The sequence below is a fragment of the Kwoniella shivajii genome, chromosome 6, assembly GCF_035658355.1.
Source record: "Kwoniella shivajii chromosome 6, complete sequence".
NCBI classification, from domain to species: domain Eukaryota; kingdom Fungi; phylum Basidiomycota; class Tremellomycetes; order Tremellales; family Cryptococcaceae; genus Kwoniella; species Kwoniella shivajii.
The window spans coordinates 1,396,160-1,412,686 of record NC_085913.1 but is presented as its reverse complement, the minus strand read 5'-3'; the positions used below and the strand labels follow the sequence as shown (position 1 = coordinate 1,412,686).

At 47.0% G+C, this 16,527-nt stretch overlaps 9 protein-coding genes across 9 annotated transcripts; 3 read left to right on the top strand and 6 right to left on the bottom strand.

The window, feature by feature from the left end:
• Positions 1-23: 23 nt before the first annotated feature.
• Positions 24-2,521, bottom strand: IL334_004990 (uncharacterized protein; the record flags this gene model as incomplete). The annotated part of the gene is made up of 6 exons (XM_062936704.1): positions 24-70; positions 136-852; positions 896-962; positions 1,010-1,571; positions 1,627-2,323; positions 2,380-2,521. The coding sequence occupies 6 exons, from the start codon at positions 2,519-2,521 to the stop codon at positions 24-26; spliced, it is 2,232 nt and encodes a 743-aa protein (XP_062792755.1).
• A 1,727-nt stretch (positions 2,522-4,248) lies between these two features.
• IL334_004989 (uncharacterized protein) lies at positions 4,249-5,275 on the bottom strand (the record flags this gene model as incomplete). Its single annotated transcript, XM_062936703.1, has 4 exons — positions 4,249-4,362; positions 4,550-4,693; positions 4,773-4,810; positions 4,924-5,275. The coding sequence occupies 4 exons, from the start codon at positions 5,273-5,275 to the stop codon at positions 4,249-4,251; spliced, it is 648 nt and encodes a 215-aa protein (XP_062792754.1).
• Positions 5,276-5,751: 476 nt separating this feature from the next.
• Positions 5,752-7,434, top strand: IL334_004988 (uncharacterized protein; the record flags this gene model as incomplete). Its single annotated transcript, XM_062936702.1, has 2 exons — positions 5,752-6,138; positions 6,544-7,434. The coding sequence occupies 2 exons, from the start codon at positions 5,752-5,754 to the stop codon at positions 7,432-7,434; spliced, it is 1,278 nt and encodes a 425-aa protein (XP_062792753.1).
• Positions 7,435-7,722: 288 nt separating this feature from the next.
• On the bottom strand, positions 7,723-8,046 carry IL334_004987 (uncharacterized protein; the record flags this gene model as incomplete). Its single annotated transcript, XM_062936701.1, has 2 exons — positions 7,723-7,865; positions 7,923-8,046. 2 exons carry the CDS (start codon positions 8,044-8,046, stop codon positions 7,723-7,725), a joined length of 267 nt encoding a protein of 88 aa, XP_062792752.1.
• Positions 8,047-8,527: 481 nt separating this feature from the next.
• IL334_004986 (uncharacterized protein) lies at positions 8,528-10,403 on the bottom strand (the record flags this gene model as incomplete). The annotated part of the gene is made up of 6 exons (XM_062936700.1): positions 8,528-8,626; positions 8,679-9,240; positions 9,285-9,422; positions 9,510-9,733; positions 9,790-10,004; positions 10,115-10,403. The coding sequence occupies 6 exons, from the start codon at positions 10,401-10,403 to the stop codon at positions 8,528-8,530; spliced, it is 1,527 nt and encodes a 508-aa protein (XP_062792751.1).
• A 419-nt stretch (positions 10,404-10,822) lies between these two features.
• On the top strand, positions 10,823-11,636 carry IL334_004985 (uncharacterized protein; the record flags this gene model as incomplete). Its single annotated transcript, XM_062936699.1, has 5 exons — positions 10,823-10,877; positions 10,996-11,117; positions 11,173-11,258; positions 11,314-11,534; positions 11,587-11,636. The coding sequence occupies 5 exons, from the start codon at positions 10,823-10,825 to the stop codon at positions 11,634-11,636; spliced, it is 534 nt and encodes a 177-aa protein (XP_062792750.1).
• A 351-nt stretch (positions 11,637-11,987) lies between these two features.
• Positions 11,988-14,033, top strand: IL334_004984 (uncharacterized protein; the record flags this gene model as incomplete). Its single annotated transcript, XM_062936698.1, has 3 exons — positions 11,988-12,494; positions 12,538-13,001; positions 13,184-14,033. The coding sequence occupies 3 exons, from the start codon at positions 11,988-11,990 to the stop codon at positions 14,031-14,033; spliced, it is 1,821 nt and encodes a 606-aa protein (XP_062792749.1).
• A 34-nt stretch (positions 14,034-14,067) lies between these two features.
• Positions 14,068-15,263, bottom strand: IL334_004983 (uncharacterized protein; the record flags this gene model as incomplete). Its single annotated transcript, XM_062936697.1, has 6 exons — positions 14,068-14,457; positions 14,510-14,648; positions 14,717-14,823; positions 14,873-14,959; positions 15,007-15,192; positions 15,252-15,263. The coding sequence occupies 6 exons, from the start codon at positions 15,261-15,263 to the stop codon at positions 14,068-14,070; spliced, it is 921 nt and encodes a 306-aa protein (XP_062792748.1).
• A 270-nt stretch (positions 15,264-15,533) lies between these two features.
• IL334_004982 (uncharacterized protein) lies at positions 15,534-16,482 on the bottom strand (the record flags this gene model as incomplete). Its single annotated transcript, XM_062936696.1, has 6 exons — positions 15,534-15,575; positions 15,642-15,723; positions 15,792-15,959; positions 16,185-16,297; positions 16,344-16,396; positions 16,443-16,482. 6 exons carry the CDS (start codon positions 16,480-16,482, stop codon positions 15,534-15,536), a joined length of 498 nt encoding a protein of 165 aa, XP_062792747.1.
• Between the last annotated feature and the right edge of the window lie 45 nt (positions 16,483-16,527).

Here is a 16,527-nt window from a genome sequence, read left to right as displayed (position 1 = left end):
GTATAATGGAATAAAGAGGGGAATCAAGATGGAGATGTTTCCCACATGGCCATGAGTGCAGTGCCGACAGCTTGGCGAGAGCATCAGCCACCTTGTATACCTTTGCAATACGCTGGATGGATATACAGCACTCACCTGGCTCAACCTCTGTGCCGTCTCTGGACACTTTGACTTCTCGATCGGAATTCCAGGGGTTGCGGAGGTGACGGGTTTTATTGAATGCGACCGGACCGATGTTGACCCATTCAACACGGAAGACATGACCTCGACTCTCCTCCGCAAACTCATCGTGAGCTTCCTCTTCCTCTCGTTCAGCTTTCTCATCGAGTGAGAGCAGGGTGTCCTTGCGCAGAATACCTTGATCATCTTCAATAGCCTGACGATCTGAACCACCCAGCTGCTTTTGATGATCAGCATTTTCCTCGCCTGGTGTTGTAGCAGCGATAGGCACTGGAGGGAAGTAATCATCTTTGAGGGCTTTAGGGTCCAATGTCTGAGCTCGAAATTCGGGAGCGGATTGAATCGATTTGTTGTCATGAGGGCGTTTCCGAACATCGGAAGGATCAGTACGACGCGAGCCAACGGCGTGCTCTATCCTGGCTTCCTCGTTGGGCGTAAGCTCACCAGGAGATGAGCTTGCGATATGACTTTGAGAAGGTGTAAGAAAATATGGGGGTCGAGTGTCAGATTCCATACCCGTTGCTCGACGTGCGATGGAAGGACCGGTTGAGTGATTCTTCTTCGCTCGCTCCTTGTCAATAGGCTCGATCATTTTGGCGTAACCAAAAAATTCGCCAGATCGATTAGCACCGAAGATGAGGAAGACCTCCTGAGACGTTCGATACGCTTGGTCTGAAAGATGGATCTCAGCCATGTCACAGGGCGATATACTCACCAAGTATTGGCTCATTATGACGCTGCGTTTTCCAATTACCAGTTGCGACAGATTCCTCCAGCTCGGCCTGAAATGATGTCAATTCGGCACACACCAAAGCCAAGTATTACTCACAGTTGTCAAGCTTTTCAGGATGAAGATTCGCTTGGGGAAATGCTTCATGAGGAAACTGGAGTTTGTACTCGCAAAACTACCACTAGACTTGTGTTTGGCTTCTTCGTTACCTTCTTTGACTATAGATTCTCGTCGTCGACCCTCTCCGTCTGGAGCGTGTTCTAAGACTGCCGGACTAGGTGGAACTGAATTTGTAGAGCCTATTGATGCGGAGCTAGTTTGTCGAGGAAGTTTAATCTCCTGTTCTTTCACCCATCCTCGATGCATACCTGTACCTCTTTGGGCACCGACACCAGATCTCAAATCGTCGTCCTTGCGTCTAATCCGACACAGCATTCTAGGACATCGTACATCCCATGGACGTAAAGACTTTCCGTTGAAAAATGCCACAGCTCGATTCAAATCTGTTTGAGAGGAAAGATTTACAAATGCGCATGAAGATCGGGATATGAGGAAGATGGATGAAGGTCCCCGCCATGGTTCTGCATCATCTGCTGGATTGATGGAGGGAATAGTGTTGTTGAAATACCGCCATAGCTCCTCATGAGAGGTATTAGGAGGACTGCAATGAAGATATCAGATGCTTCTATAGATGGCGTCTTCCAGAATGCACTCACACATTGCCCACCCACATCACCCAATCTGATCTGCGCGCGGGCGCTTGAGGATGATAGGCCTTTCGCTCTCGTTCTTTCTCCTTTTCCTGTAAAATTGACAACTCTTTGGGGGGTCGGGACGGTCCACTCCATGACAGACGATTTGCTCGTCTATAAGGCTGACCAACGCTGGTGGAGGGAGCAGGTGACCATTCATTGGAGTTAGGTCGAACAGGTTCCATTGTCGGTTGTTGCTGTTGGTAAGGAGAGTAAAAGCCATATGTCGAGGGCATGGAAGGACTTGTCCAATTAGATGTTGGCCCAGTACTATAACTTGCACGGGAAGGTCCGTAGAATGCACTATATTCTCCAACACTTGCTGGTCCGGGGCGTGAAGATGGTAGTGGTGGACGGAAAGGAACAGATGATACAGCGGGACTCAGTGGGGGACTGGTCCACATACCGAAATGCTGCCCTGACGGGTTTATTGGCGAAGTGGAGTGTCCTTGTATGTGTTCTGGGTATGGCGAATACGAATAAGAAGGATATTGGAAGGACTGCTGAGTGGGATAGTAGGTTTGTCCATATGGTTGATAAGGATGCTCCTCTGGGGGTGGTTGGTAAGGATGATAAGTTGAATGAGGTGCATCGATTTGTAAGTTCTGTAGCTGACCCTGAAGATCGGTTTCTACCTCCTCATCGTGTCGTTGCATTGGATCTGAAGAAAGATAGTCAAGATTTGCGGTCTTTCAGATACATTGACAGCTCACTTACGACGTAATGGTTTTCCTTGAGGATGACTTCCTGGACCCGCCATGTAGTCTCCTTCGGACGCCCTCCGCTGTGACATCTCCCACTGACTCTGCTGAATTGAGGGATAGTTCGGCTGAGGTCTATCGGTATTCAACGTGTTCATCGTCAATTACAAATATCAAATGATAGATTGAAATGATTCGAGAAGACGACAGATAATTTGTTCCAAAGAGGTGTTCCAGAAGGGGACAAGCAAAGCTACAGGAAGGAACAAGAAAAAACGGTGCCGGAGAGGTCTTGTCCGAGAAAGAAATGGGATGAAAAAGGAAAACCCCCTCGAATTTGATGAATTATGTGGATGAGTGATTTATGTTGCAGGGTGCATCTTGATCGCTCAAACGCATACAAGAGGCCCAAACGTCAAGCTTGTCTAGTTTGCGGTGAGCAGTATGTATGAATGCACAATGTGATATCGAAACGACTGTGAACTGTCTGCCCAAGATTGAAAAATAGGGTGATCGGAATGTTGGAAAATCTTACCAGCAAAGCTCTCATTGTGGGAATAATCATATAGTTACACTTCTGTCGAGTATGACGAAAAATACGGCAAGGAACGTTAACGTGAAAATTAGGGGTTCCCGGACAATAAAACTAAAAAATCGAAGACATGTCATTGCATGATGCAGAAGAAAAGATCTACAGAACGTCATATGCCAGCATTGCGCTAACGAGCAAAGGGGATCTTCAGAGAATGTGAAAGAATGTACTCTCTGGTATTTGTTGTATCCTGATGTCAAACCTATCCTCACAGCCCTTCAGACCCGAAGCATAGCCATAATTTAATCATCTGGAACATGTCCCATTGTTTCCCGTACTTCAGTTCCCGTTTCTTTTTTCGGATGACTCATCCCTCCATCCGACCTGCGAAATATGGTGAAAGACATGAGACTTGCCACCATTCGAACTGCTACTTCATTACTATTGGACATGGCTATTTCCAATGATATCATACATGCATATCCGATCCGAATTCGGGATAAAAGGAAGAAACATAAAGTGGCTTTTCCTGTGCATACAGGTTTAGGAACGCGTCCACGTTAGCAGATCATACTAGCATCGGACCTGCTTAAGCCTGGGCTTCATAGTACATATTTCCCCCAAACGAGTTTCATATACAAAATTGTTCAAAAATGGAGGACCTAGCCCTAGCACTGAGATACTACGCAGTACAACAGGAAGAGAGAGAGGATGAAGGAACGAATAGGGGAAAAGTCCGTTTATTCGAGGGTTGAGAAAACGGATAAGTCGCAAGTTTTAGATCGCCAAACTGACCGAGCGCATCTTACAGAGTCTGATTTTGATAGTATGTCGAAGCAAATGGATCTGTTTTAGGTTGGACAAATCTTCCTGTTGATTGTTGTGTCTCTAGTATCTTTCATTTGCACGCGACACATTTCGGAACAATTCAAGTGATCCAAGATGGTTTACCCGGACACGTTCACGCGAAGCATGTATAGCAGTGACAATTCAGTGTCGTGGAAGTCGTATTACAGACGTATTTCAGATCTGTGAGAAAGGTGAAAGATTGTATGACAGCGGGAATGACGGCTTCGCCGACCCCTATCTTTCTCTCTCATAATGATTATTTTGCACTTTTCGTTACAAGTAACGGATCCATTCCTGTACGTTATATCTGAGGAGCAAACTCATGATCGGCTGCAAAGAACGAAATCAGATTTGTAACGACAATCCGCGACGGTCCTGGAGGATGGCGAATACTCGCTCTCAGTCATCAAGAACACGTTTGAGCCAGCTTGACACGACTTCACCTCTAAGGCACTTGACCCAGCTATTTAACATGGCAGCTGTTACATCTCACGAATCTATGTATTATGACGATAATTTGGAAGGTTTGTCCATGAATGGGGAAGGCGGGCGAGAAGTGAGCGGAGTGGGGATGTTATCATTTTCGGATACGGCGAAGTGAAATCGAAGACGGTGCAGCTATTGCTGTCAGCGATGTCCGAGCCACATGAGACTTACGATTGGAAGCTTAGGGAAAAGAACAAACACCAATGCGGCAAAGTTGAGCGCAAAGAGTACATAGTCGTACCTCGTATAATGTGTTGATATCAAAAATCTAATTGTAAGCGGGATTCTGCTCGTCAGACACTCACAATCCTATAGGCACACTAGTCAACCATTTTTTAGATGGAGTATACTGAGCACCAGAGTCAATTTGCTCCCATAGCGTCAGATCATCGTAGGCTCCAGCAGAGGTCATGGTGGATTCGAAGGGGACTCCGGTAGAGTGGTGAAACATGAGGAAGGAGACCTGTAAGGATGTATGCGCATCAACATCAAATACCGGAACAGATATAGATGGGATTTGAAATTTGAAATTTTGTGCTCACAGCCATATAACCCAGATTTACGATAGTCCAACTGACATCTTGTGTCATACCGGGAATTGCATCAATCAACATCTTGGCGAGTAAGATGAGAAGGGGATGCATCACCCAGGCCCCTACAAATTCAGCGACAGCCCGTTTGGGATTGGCTTACCTGGTGCATTAACCCAATCTGCATTTTCGTTGTTGCCCACGCCGAGCCTATCGACCACGTTGTCGGGGTCGTCGCCACCAACTTCGGTCACCGTGACTAGACTACTGCTCCTTGCCCGACCTTGTGGTTTGCGGTATGTAGGGGCTGTTGAGTGGCCATAATTGGTGTTTCCGGAAGAAGTGTTTACTCTTGGAACAGAGTTCGTTGATTGAGAGCGGTATGCAGAAGCGCGGGTGGGGGGAAGAGGAGATAGCGTATCTAATGAGCCGTCTTCTGGTATGGGTTGTGAGACAGACCTCGACCGCGATGGCGAGTGTGGTGGAGCTGTGAGAGTGACGGAGGGACGAGCCATTATCGATAGCGGCGGAGTGTGTCCTGTCGCGACTGGCTGACTGATGACGGTGGTTACGATCCTGTTCGGTGTTGACTATGAGTTTATGAAAGATGAGAAAGAACCTGATTGTCAAACGCAAACATGAATCAAGAGGCAAAGAACTGCGCTTGCTTCTTCTTCTGCTTGCTTACAGTGTGTTTATTATCATTATTGCCCATCTGAATGAGACGACCGCGCGACTGAAATAAAGATAATGATGATAATGATCGTTGTTTAGAATACAAAAGCGGTGTTCAAGGGATGATTTTATGCCACATCATGCTCTCAGCAGTGTCCACCACGTGTTATCCCTTTTATTACGAAAGTTGGGCATGTTAAAAGATGTGTAGCAGTAAAAGCAAAGTCAAAGTCCAATGTATGAACTGCCTTATAGCTGAATCGCAAGCGCCCATCATTACTTGAAAACGCCTAACCCAACACCAGATACACGTCCAATGTCAGGCTACTGCAAAACATGCAATGTCTTTGCATATGCAACAAGAGGTCTTGCAACTGCCTCCAAAGTCCGACCTCCCCGTCCGTCTTACCTGAACACTAAATTCAAACGAGGGCCGTTACCTCAACTCGGGCGAAAAGCACCTGAACACGAATCTCTTCCCAACTTGCTGCAGAAGCTTACAACACTAAAAGCAGATGGACTTAGACCTAGACCGGAAGCATACGTGGCGATAATCAGAGCAGCGGGTGATTTTGCCTTGAGCAGGAGTGTTGAAGGGGAAGAATCGGATAATCTGGGCTGGCAAATAGCGCTATCTGCGTGGAATGACGCACAGCAGGGAAAGGTCGATCTGGGAATAGAAGGAATGGAAGTTCTGCTGAGAGTGAGCCGCGAGACGTAGGAAAACTTTTACTGATGATTAGTTCTCTGTAATCTTTCCCCACCTCCTTCCATCACTCCTACTTCATACGGACCCTACACTGCCGGGTGCGTACTATGGTCTCTCTCGAATCGCCGCATCGGGTGGGAATCTTGAACAAATGGTCTACCTCTTGAGCGAGGTGTTTTCGAAAGGTGTACCTCCGGCTCTTCATACCATCAAATCTGCCGTCCGATTGGCTTGCGAATGGGGATGCCCTCGCCTCGCTTTGCAAATCGCCGAGAAAGTGGAGAAGGAATCAGCGGTTGGAGCAAGATTAGATCGAACTTCTTGGGTGGATATACTGATAGCCAGCACGGATTCTCATTTCGTAAGTGTATCGTGTCACTGAATCAAGCTAATCCTCAGTTGTCGGGTGTGGAAACGGCTTGGGCAAGAGTCAAGTCCAGCTATGTTCCAGATGAAGGTCTCATATTATCCATGCTCAATGCTGCTGGTCGATGGGGTCGACCTGATTTCGCTTCGACTATCCTTGAATCTCTTCGTATACCTCCCCAGGAACAACATCTGGCACCTCTCCTCGAGGCATTTTGTAACGCTGGTCAAGTACCTGATGCCTTCCGTGTGCTCTCCTCAATTAGAGATGCCGGACTTACTCCAACTATGGCTACTGTACAACCGCTCGTCTCCGTTCTCACCAACGCGGAAGTCATAGATCAAGCGTTCTACGCCTTAGAAGACATGCACAAAGCTGGCGAATCTGTTGATATCACCGCACTCAACGCTCTCATCGACGCGTCGGCTAGACTCGGTGACTTGCAACGGGCTCGAGCGACTCAGACCGCTGCCACCGACCTCGGTCTCACCCCTAACATTGATACCTTCAACCTCGTTTTATCTTGTTGTGCGGTCACAAAGCATCGAGCCCTTGGCGACACAATACTGAACGAGCTGGTCTCCCTGTCAATTTCCCCCAGCGCTACTACTTATGAACATATGATCAATTTATGCCTCACCCAATCCAAATATGAAGACGCTTTTTACTATCTGGAAAAATCAAAGTCGGATAATTTCAAACCGTCTTACGCGTTATACAACTCACTCGTACGCAAATGTATCAGCCTCAACGATTCCAGATGGCGTCTTGTTGTTGAAGAATTGAAAACGGTTGGGTACCGGGTGGACAACGAACTGCACGAATTCATCAACTCTGGTGGAAAGCCTCGCACGAGAGAAGACCGGGGAGGGCGAAGAAGGGACGATAAACTCAGAGGAAGCTCAAGGTCATCGAAAGAGTAGGAAATCTTGAGAACAGCGACACGTGTAGGTTGGTAGGAGCATTGCCGAGAAAGGGGAACCGAGGAGGGTCTCACTTCAAGGCGGAGATTTGGAGTGCTGTATGCTGTCAATTTACCAGACAGCAAGGCTAAAACGCACGGTGGGCTGCTTTGCGGAAGAAAAGGAAGGAGAATAACCAGCAGGAGACACTATGTCACAGGGAGAAAAGGGAACTGATCGACATGATCGTTTCCAAAAACATACACTATAGATACAATTGCATATTCACAATACAGACTACAAATCGATCTATTCCAAGTCAGCTACTGCTGCATCTACTTCGTCTTCTTGCTTCATAGCGGACGAGTCTTTGTTTGATGAACGAGTGTAACCTTCAGAGTCATCGAGAACTTCTCCACCTCCAATAGAATCTTTGAGTCCCTTGACTTCGTCTATACCGTCAAAGCGTCAGTTCACTATCCGTACATGACTTCCAATGAATGATTTACCTTGAGAGATAGTTCCAGTGGCCTCACTTTGCTCAACAGCTTTGTCTTCAGCTTCTACGTTTTGACCGGTTTGACCGAGTTCGGCTTGTTCTCGATCGGTCACGAAAGCTTCGTCAGATGACATGGTAATTAAAATTTGTTTGTATATGAGTAAGTATAGGTGCGGGGGGAAAAGATGTCTGCAGATTTTGGTTTGTTAGGTGGGTTAAGATAGTGGGGATTTCTCAGAGAATAACAACTGTTTATATATGTCTCTCCGGAGTGACAGAATGACGCAAAATGCCCAATAAGAAACAGTATGACGCAACAAAGGGTCTTTTGTTTATCGCATCGCCAAATGAGCGCAAATCGAGACATTGTATGACTCTCACTGTCACTAAATCACCCATATATTACAAACAAGTTTACTTCGATTCGATCAACAACGCGCACATCGATCGGCCAAAATCGATTAGGGGGCTTTTCTGGTATCACTCAGACCGTGCCTGATCACATTTGAGAACATTATATTTTACGGAATCATCGTACGTATGGACATACCCCTGTCGTGAGATAATTGATAATTATACTCTGATGATGACATATGATTGTGCATTGAGAGATAACTATTTTTGGGACTTCTTCATTAATCTTTGCTTTTCCGCCTTCGGCATTTTCTTCTTCCGCTTCTCTCGATTCTCCTCTTTGACGGCTTTCTTACGTTCCTAATTGCAGAATGGGTTCAGCTCTTGTTCGATCTCGCGTAAAACAACTCACTTTTTTAGCATCCTTATCTTCGTGTCGAAATCCTCGAGGTCTGTAAGGTTCATCATCTGAATCCTCCTCTGATTCTGAACCAGCCTCGGGGGTTTCTTCCTCGAATCTCACCTCCTTCACATCTTTTTTAGCATCGTCCGGTTCTTGCTTATCGGCTAATTTGAGACCCGTGACCCCAGCATAGATCAGTTCATCTCCCCCACCGCGTTTGAGTAGATCCACATCCCGTTCCGGATCGTAAACTTCTGCTAACGTTCTCGGTATGTATGATGACAAGAACACGGCATCATCCGTTTTACTTGACGGTTGTTTAACCCATTCGGTAATGATTCCTGCAAGTTTACCATCTCCGTCTGCACCTAACTCTTCTTCACGAGTGATTCCGATATTTTCGGTCACCGCGAACTCCCACGCTTTTCGAAGTCCCAAACATTTGACGCCAAGCCGACCGAAGAAATCTTCCACGTTTTGCAGATCAGCTCGGAGGAAATCAAAAGCTTTGGGGTGGTCATGTTCTACAGACTGAGATACATCAATAATCCATAGATGATCTTGATGTAGCCTGGCTGGCGTCAGCGACTCGAAAGTTCCCGTTAGTCCACTTACAATATGTTATATTCACTCAGATCTGCGTGCACTAGATGGCAATGTTGATACATTCGTCTCACTGCAATGAGCAATTCCGCGTATAATGGATCTAGTCGTTCGGCTTCAATGTTGACATCCTTGAGACGTGGAGATGCACTACGGGTCAGCTCAGAATATTGAACAATTCTTACTCACTTGTCACCATTGCCCAAGAAATCCATTACCAAAACATTCTCTTTGCACTCGTGAACGGTGGGCGCACGTATACCACCTTGAACCAAACGACGTAAATTTCGCAACTCCTTTTCTGCCCATACCCTGATCATCTTCCTAGGGTTCTTTGACGATGTATACTCGCTTCTAAAACGCTGCTCGCCTACAATATAATTTGAACGAGAACGAAAATTTAGAATCGATGTTCTGTAAATCTTGACAGCGACTCCTGGAGACGCGAAATAGACGTTTGCCTCGGCGGTCAGCTTAATGTCACAAGTAAACGACTTACCTCTTTCCCTGTGCTCACACATCGCTCGATCTTGCCTATCACATTTCTGTTCACCAAACCGGCAAGGACCAATCGCGTTCTTGAATCCAAAACCTGATCCTGTGTTGCTCGATCACTCTTATCTTTCTCCTGTCTTTCATGTGCAACTTTTGGATTCATAGCAACACCAGTGCTGGCAGGGGATTTGACCTGTGACGTTTTGGATGTTGAAGGCTGATCGGGAGCATTACGAGCTGGTAATGGACCAGTACCCGTCGTGGCGGCATGTTGCTGTCTTACTCTATTGTATTGTTTTGTAAAATCTACTAGCGGTCAGTGAGATCTAACGTTCGGGATAACTCACCTCCATTTGCTAGTTCCCAATCCTCATCATCGACATCCCAGTCAGCTTCGTGGTCCTCATAATCATCTTCCAGAGTCGAGCTCAATAGCTGCTCTGCTATCAGATCATCCGATGACCCTTTGATATCGTCGTCAAATGGTTCACCCTCAGATTCTTCTTCAACACTTGAACCGCTTGATTGAGCATCATCAAATTGGTGTGGAGTAGAATCGACAACAGAAGCTCCTCCCAAAGTGACGGCTCCATCTATTCCTTGATCTATATAACCTTCGGTTGCTCTTCTCGCCATATTTAATACTGAATCGAATGTCTTGACTATCGGTTGGACCCGAGATATCACCTTGTATCTCTCCTTCTTTACTGAAATAAACCATTGAAATTTATTCATTTGAGTGGCAAACAAGCAAAACTACAAACACGTGGGAGGCGGCATCCACCGTGTAACCACACCCCTTGATTTACGTAATACTCTCTCTAGCTTTGCTATTTTGTGGCACTACGTCATATTCTGTGATCCTTAAAAAGGGAAACTCAGGGGGTGTGATGTCGTCAGGTGATAATATGTATATGTCCCCCTCCTTCTCGGCTCCTGGTTATAATACCACACTTGCCCCTTCCATCTCTTCTGCATCTCTTTCTTTTATCCTTGTTCATCCTCTATTCTTCACATAACTTAGAACCACTCAGTCCTAGCTCAGCAATATAGCAATGTCTTCTCTACCGGAAATCCTTTTCGATGTGGCCAGAAACCCTTTCTTGGCCGGTGAGTAACTTCTCGCTTGTCCTTGCAAATATTTCCGCATTTCGAGACACTGTATTCTTTCTGCATACATCGAACATCCAATTGAGGTCATGTGCTGATCTCATTGAAACACCTTCAGTGGGCTTACCCATCGGTCTCGGTATAGCCAGTGGCTTTGCGACTGGCCAAGCATCTCGAAGTAACTGGTTCAAGACCATGACTCCCCCTCCCGGAAACCCCCCTAAAGAGGCCTTTGGACCTGTGAGCATCTTCAGCGCGCATATAGTTATTCTTCGGCTTATAAACTTGTTTTTAGGTATGGACCGTGCTCTACGGTCTAATGGGGTACGCTTCTCATTTGACAGTCAGAGCGTTTGACAGCGCCGTTACCCCTGGTGGAACGTAAGTGGCCATTTCTGGGTACCTCCTTCGATATGGCTGACACACACCTCACCAGCGCTCAAGCCGATCAAGCTCTTCAGCTGTATTACGCTCAATTGGTGCTCAATCTAGCCTGGACACCCTTATTCTTCGGTTCAAAGAACAAGGAGCTCGCGCTTGGAAACATTCTTGCGTTGTTCGGAACCGTAACTACGATGACCGTCAAGATGCACGACCTTTACACACCCTTCAGCACCACTTGGTTCTTAGCTCCTTACTGTGCTTGGCTCGGTTATGGTGAGTGATCGTACGGGTCCGCTCGAACTAAATTGACTAATGAATCGTGCAGCTACTTATCTCAACGCTGGATACGTTTTCCTTAACAGAGACAAGAAATAGATAAAGCAGACGGGGTTTTTCTTATCGAGGTATATCCATAGTTTCTAGCACAATTATGTAGCAAAGCGATCGTATGAATTTGGGTCAAATGCAACAGGCTGTCATTTGCGTATACAGGTGGCGGGTGCGGTCTGTAACAAGTTTTCCACTGCGTAAAAAGTTCAACAATAACGACATTGGCGAAACGAGGTGTCATCACTGTACAAAACTGAATCCGCCCGGTGTCACGCGTTAATCAATTAGCATCATCCTCATCGAATGTTTGCGGTTCTCATGCCTAACCATTCCTCCCATCGCGGTGTTTCTTCTAATAGGGTTACCTACATCATTGGACCCGACGGCATATAAAGCATGTCGAGGTCGACTTACGACCCGCAAGCATACTATCCTCCGTCGCCGCCTCCTTCAATCTCACGTCGTCCACCGCCTCTTCGCGTAAACACACATAACTCAGCGGCATCTGGTCCTTCTGATACATCAATTCGTTCAGCTGGTCACTCTCCGGTTAAATCTGGGTTTTCTTACAATCTCCCAGGAAGCGTAGAATCGCCAGGCTACACGCAAAGCCGTGCTCGTCCAGGTGGTTTAGCTGCAATAGCTGCAGATATCCCTGCTCGAGTCCGGTCACCGCCTTCAGCGCCTAGATCAAGAGCTCACTCAAGAAATGGGGATTGGTCACGTCGCGATTCCAATGAATCTAAACTGCCTCCTCCTGTGATCAGACAGAGCTCTGACCAAGAGCCCTCAAGACCTCGCAAAGATAATGGGATCGAAAGTCCCCCTCTGGGCAGTGTGTTCAGCGGTAGAGAAGGTGTAGAATATCAACGAGCTGTAGGAACCAGTAGTCCCAAGTCTCAGGTGAGTTCAGTATGTACTGGATGCAGCTGATGGACACATTTAGGATCTTAAGTTATTTGCACATCATTGCCGACTGTTCTATTTTTCTCCCTCACCCCCTTCCGATTCTGCTTCATACATCTCTTCCACTTTAGCCTCTCTTTCACCCTCACATCGTGCAGCATATACTCGACTTCAGTCATCCTTGCGCTCCCTTGCCCATCTGCACCATCTTCGTGTCCGTATCTCATCGTTTCATGCTTTGATAACTAGTACAGTGTCATCTGCTTCTCTTAGCCCCTCCGCCCGTCAAGATTTGCTAAGCACCATGTCAAAAGCTGAAAGGAGTGAACAAGCTAAGCATTTCGTATCGACTTGGTGTACCAGCAAGACTGGAGGAGTGGAACCTTTCTTTCGCGGTCTCTGGGGTGTCTTACGTGCTCAAAGTCGAGGTGGAGTGGCTCGGGGTGGAGGGGGGGAGAATAGAGTCGTATGGGAAGTGGATGATGCGGTCTTCTTGGAGTCTGGGTGAGTGAGCAATAATTTTCATCAGCGCTGATGGTCAGTGGAAACGAATTCATGCATGAAGCTGTTACATTCCTCAAAGGTGTGCTTGGTTTTGAGGATCAACCTTTAATCTCACCACCGAAACTTCGCCGTATACGAACAATCCCTCGAACGTATTCCGATTCACGCACAATTAACAATAGGCGTCCAGCCTCCAAAAAGGCTCCTCTCCACAGTCAGGAAGAACTGGGTTTTGCTTTACCCGCCCCTGTACGCAACGGAGACTCACGCTCACGAGCTATCTCCGACCCGTTCACCGATGCTCGTCCTAGCAGACGGCATCCTGCACCTCCGCCTCCATCTCGCCGACATCCTCACAGCATACCAAATCCGCTACAAAGGGCTCCCCCGGATGACCAGCGCTATTCGAGTAATCCAGAATCACCACTATTACCACACAGCTTGTCCGTAAAGGCATCCCTCGAATCGGTTCAAGGACAATCACGTCCGCCATTTCCTCTACTTTTCTCCGAGGACCGCGTTCATCTCCTAAGTCGACAAAGTCTGAGTGAGACCATCAATGGGAGATCGGGTATTGGGCCTGGTGTATCTGTTGACCCTCTCATCGAAGATGATGAAGGAGAGCCGACTGAGGACAACGTCGCAGCAGAAGAAGCCGACTTGAACAAGCCTCGATTTCGCTTATGGTCTTTCCCGGCTCATATCACGGATCAAGAGGCAGAATCACTGCTCATCTACTTTCCTCGATTCATCAGCGGCAAGAATGATATTCATTTTCCCTTCGTTAGACCCCACCGAGGCCTCAAAGCGTTCGAAGAGGCAAGGTGGGACGCTGTAGCAGTAGATATAGTAGAGCAAATGGAACCCAAGCTTGTGCGAGTACCGAAAGTAGAGATCGAGGATGAGGAAGGCGTAGTCAGGTGCGGTACTGGAAGAATGTGGGTCGGTATAGAACCGAGGAGACCAGGTTGGGAGGGCAGTAGATGGTACCGCTTTATACGCTGGTGGCGAAGACTTTTCCGTTTGGCTTAACGTTCACAAAATTACTGTATGCATATACGATTTATCATGGACGACTCCTTTTCACTTCATCATTTTCCTCATGTTCTGCCTTTCTTTTCTCCCCCGCAACACCATCTTTCGCACTGAGTAACTTGTCTTCTCTCTGCTTATTTGTAGAAGCGACAAGCGCCCTGAAGTCGTCTTGTCCTCGCGCGACAAGGGCAGAGCCATCTTTCATTGCCGCAGCTGTCGATACTGCTGCAGCAACGGCTGTTGGTCGGGGTTTGGCGAGAACTTTACCTTTCCGAGCGGCACGTGGGGCAAACGATGTGGTAGTTATCTCGTCTGCTTTCGGGCCGGAAGCAGCCGGAGGTCGTCCGTCTTGGGTAGAGAAGTGGATAAGTTGTCCATCGTATTCGAAAGGTTCATTCCGAAGTAATAGTTTGCCAGCATCCTATGTCACAATCAGCGTTACTTTTTGATTGGAAAATTTGAAAAAGACTCACCTGCGCAGACAAGAGTTCGGCTACGGCCTCGTGAACTCTGGCGAACACTTCTAATCTTTTTACCGGGACGATTTTCTCCAACTCCTGTTGAAGTAAACCCTCTTGGCAGTTTTCAGGTAAATTGAACAGTCTGACCAATCTACCCCTCCGATCCGCTGCTTGGTCGGGTTTTCTGAATGTCAGCTATTATATAGTTATCCAACTCACCTATCCTGAGTTTTCTTGTTAGCGTGATTCGGATCACTTATTTGAACCTTGAGATTGCGCTTTTGGAATAGGGAACTATCCAGAGGTAGGCATGCTTTTGCTTCGGTCTAGATAATTTCGTTGAGCAATCCCATTGACCTACCTTCGCTTACTCACCTCTGAAGCCATCTCCACAAAAGCAAATCCCTTGCAAATCTGCTTAACTGGATCCCAACCAAGCTTCAAATGTCGAATTGTACCGCGCTATATGGTTTGTTAGATATATCATTCGCCCTGTCCAGCCAACTCACTCCTTGCAAAAGGCCTCGCACATCTTCCTCGGTAGTTTTAGGATTTAGTCCACCAATGAAGATGGTGGAAGTACTGGCGTCAGTTCGTTGAGCCTTAGCTGAGGGATCAGAGATAAGCACGTTCATGCCAAAACCCTCATTGCCGGTCTTGAAGCCATGTAAAAGAAGAGTTTCTTGAGCAGTGGCCTATTTTCTTTTGTGTTATTCCGACTCACTCGAGAGGGGCAAGCAAAACTGATACGTACAGGAGATTCCATGGTGATATAGCAAAAACGCCTATTACTGGCGTATTTTCGACTAGGCCAACGCGTTTGCAGAATGCGTCCATACTACTTTATAAGCAAGCTCACCTGATCAGTCACTCACCTGTCCAAACAACTCTCTCAGTCTCACATCATCAACTTCTGGAGCGAAATTGGTCACGAAAAGAGTGGACCGCCATAACATAGAAATGGAAACCTCATTCCCATCAATTTTCCTGCGATCTTTACTTAACGCGAGGGGCACTGCTTCTACCAACGAAAATTCTACCAAGGCAGCTGTAAACATGTCATCATTTCCCGGAAGAACTGTAGTTTCGCGAACTGGACCGCACTGCCTTGGTCAGCCGGCCGTTCAAAATGGGTTCGACTTACATCTGTGAAGAAGGCTTCAAGACGTTCTCGCGTGACACCACTTGGCAATCCATTAATTAGGATCGTGGTGTGCTCCCGATCTCTGTTTAGGATAGAAAGACGTCAGAGGATTTCCCAACATTCCGTTCAAGTGCCGAGAGCACGACGTACCTCTTGAAAGACTGTTCCGTGGCTTCTGGGTGTGCGTTAATGACAGGTTCGAGAGCAGCGACTGATTGATCTACATCGATCGGCTTGCCTGCAGACTCGGCAGGAACCTCTGCCATCTCTTCTACTTGCTCATACTGCATAGGTGCAGCAACAGCAGCCATTTTCTCTCTTCGTTTTGCAACTTTGTCTTGTTCTTTCTCAATTTTCTTCCTCGCCTCCAGAATCGTTCCGAGATCGCCATATACGTATTCAAATTGGATGAAAGCTTCATACACGGCTTCTGGCCAGTCGAGATCAGACCGTTGTATGGCTTTCGTAAACACTCCTCGCGCGTTTACGATTTGACCGCGTCGGCTGTCGTGATAAGCTCGCATTCAACTCTGGCCTACTTACCTCAAGACATCTGTATGGAGAATGACCATTTGGTAGGACGCCGATCGAGCTTTATTAGGTTTATCCACAATCACTAATACTTGATCGAGATATCGAGGTGCACGAGTCTCCGCCTGCGGAACACTCAGCGGAAGTCAAATATAGGCTAGAAGCACGTACCCAAGCCAGGAGGAATTTCTCCAGCTTCAGACCAGTATCTCCGCCTTTATTGACTGTTCATATCATCAGCAATGACCAGTCATCGCAATAATGACTCACCGCTTGACACCATTTCTAGCCCTCTAAGGGTCGTGACCATGACTGGGTGAAGTATGTCTACGAACGTGAGTAATCTTCTCGTTTC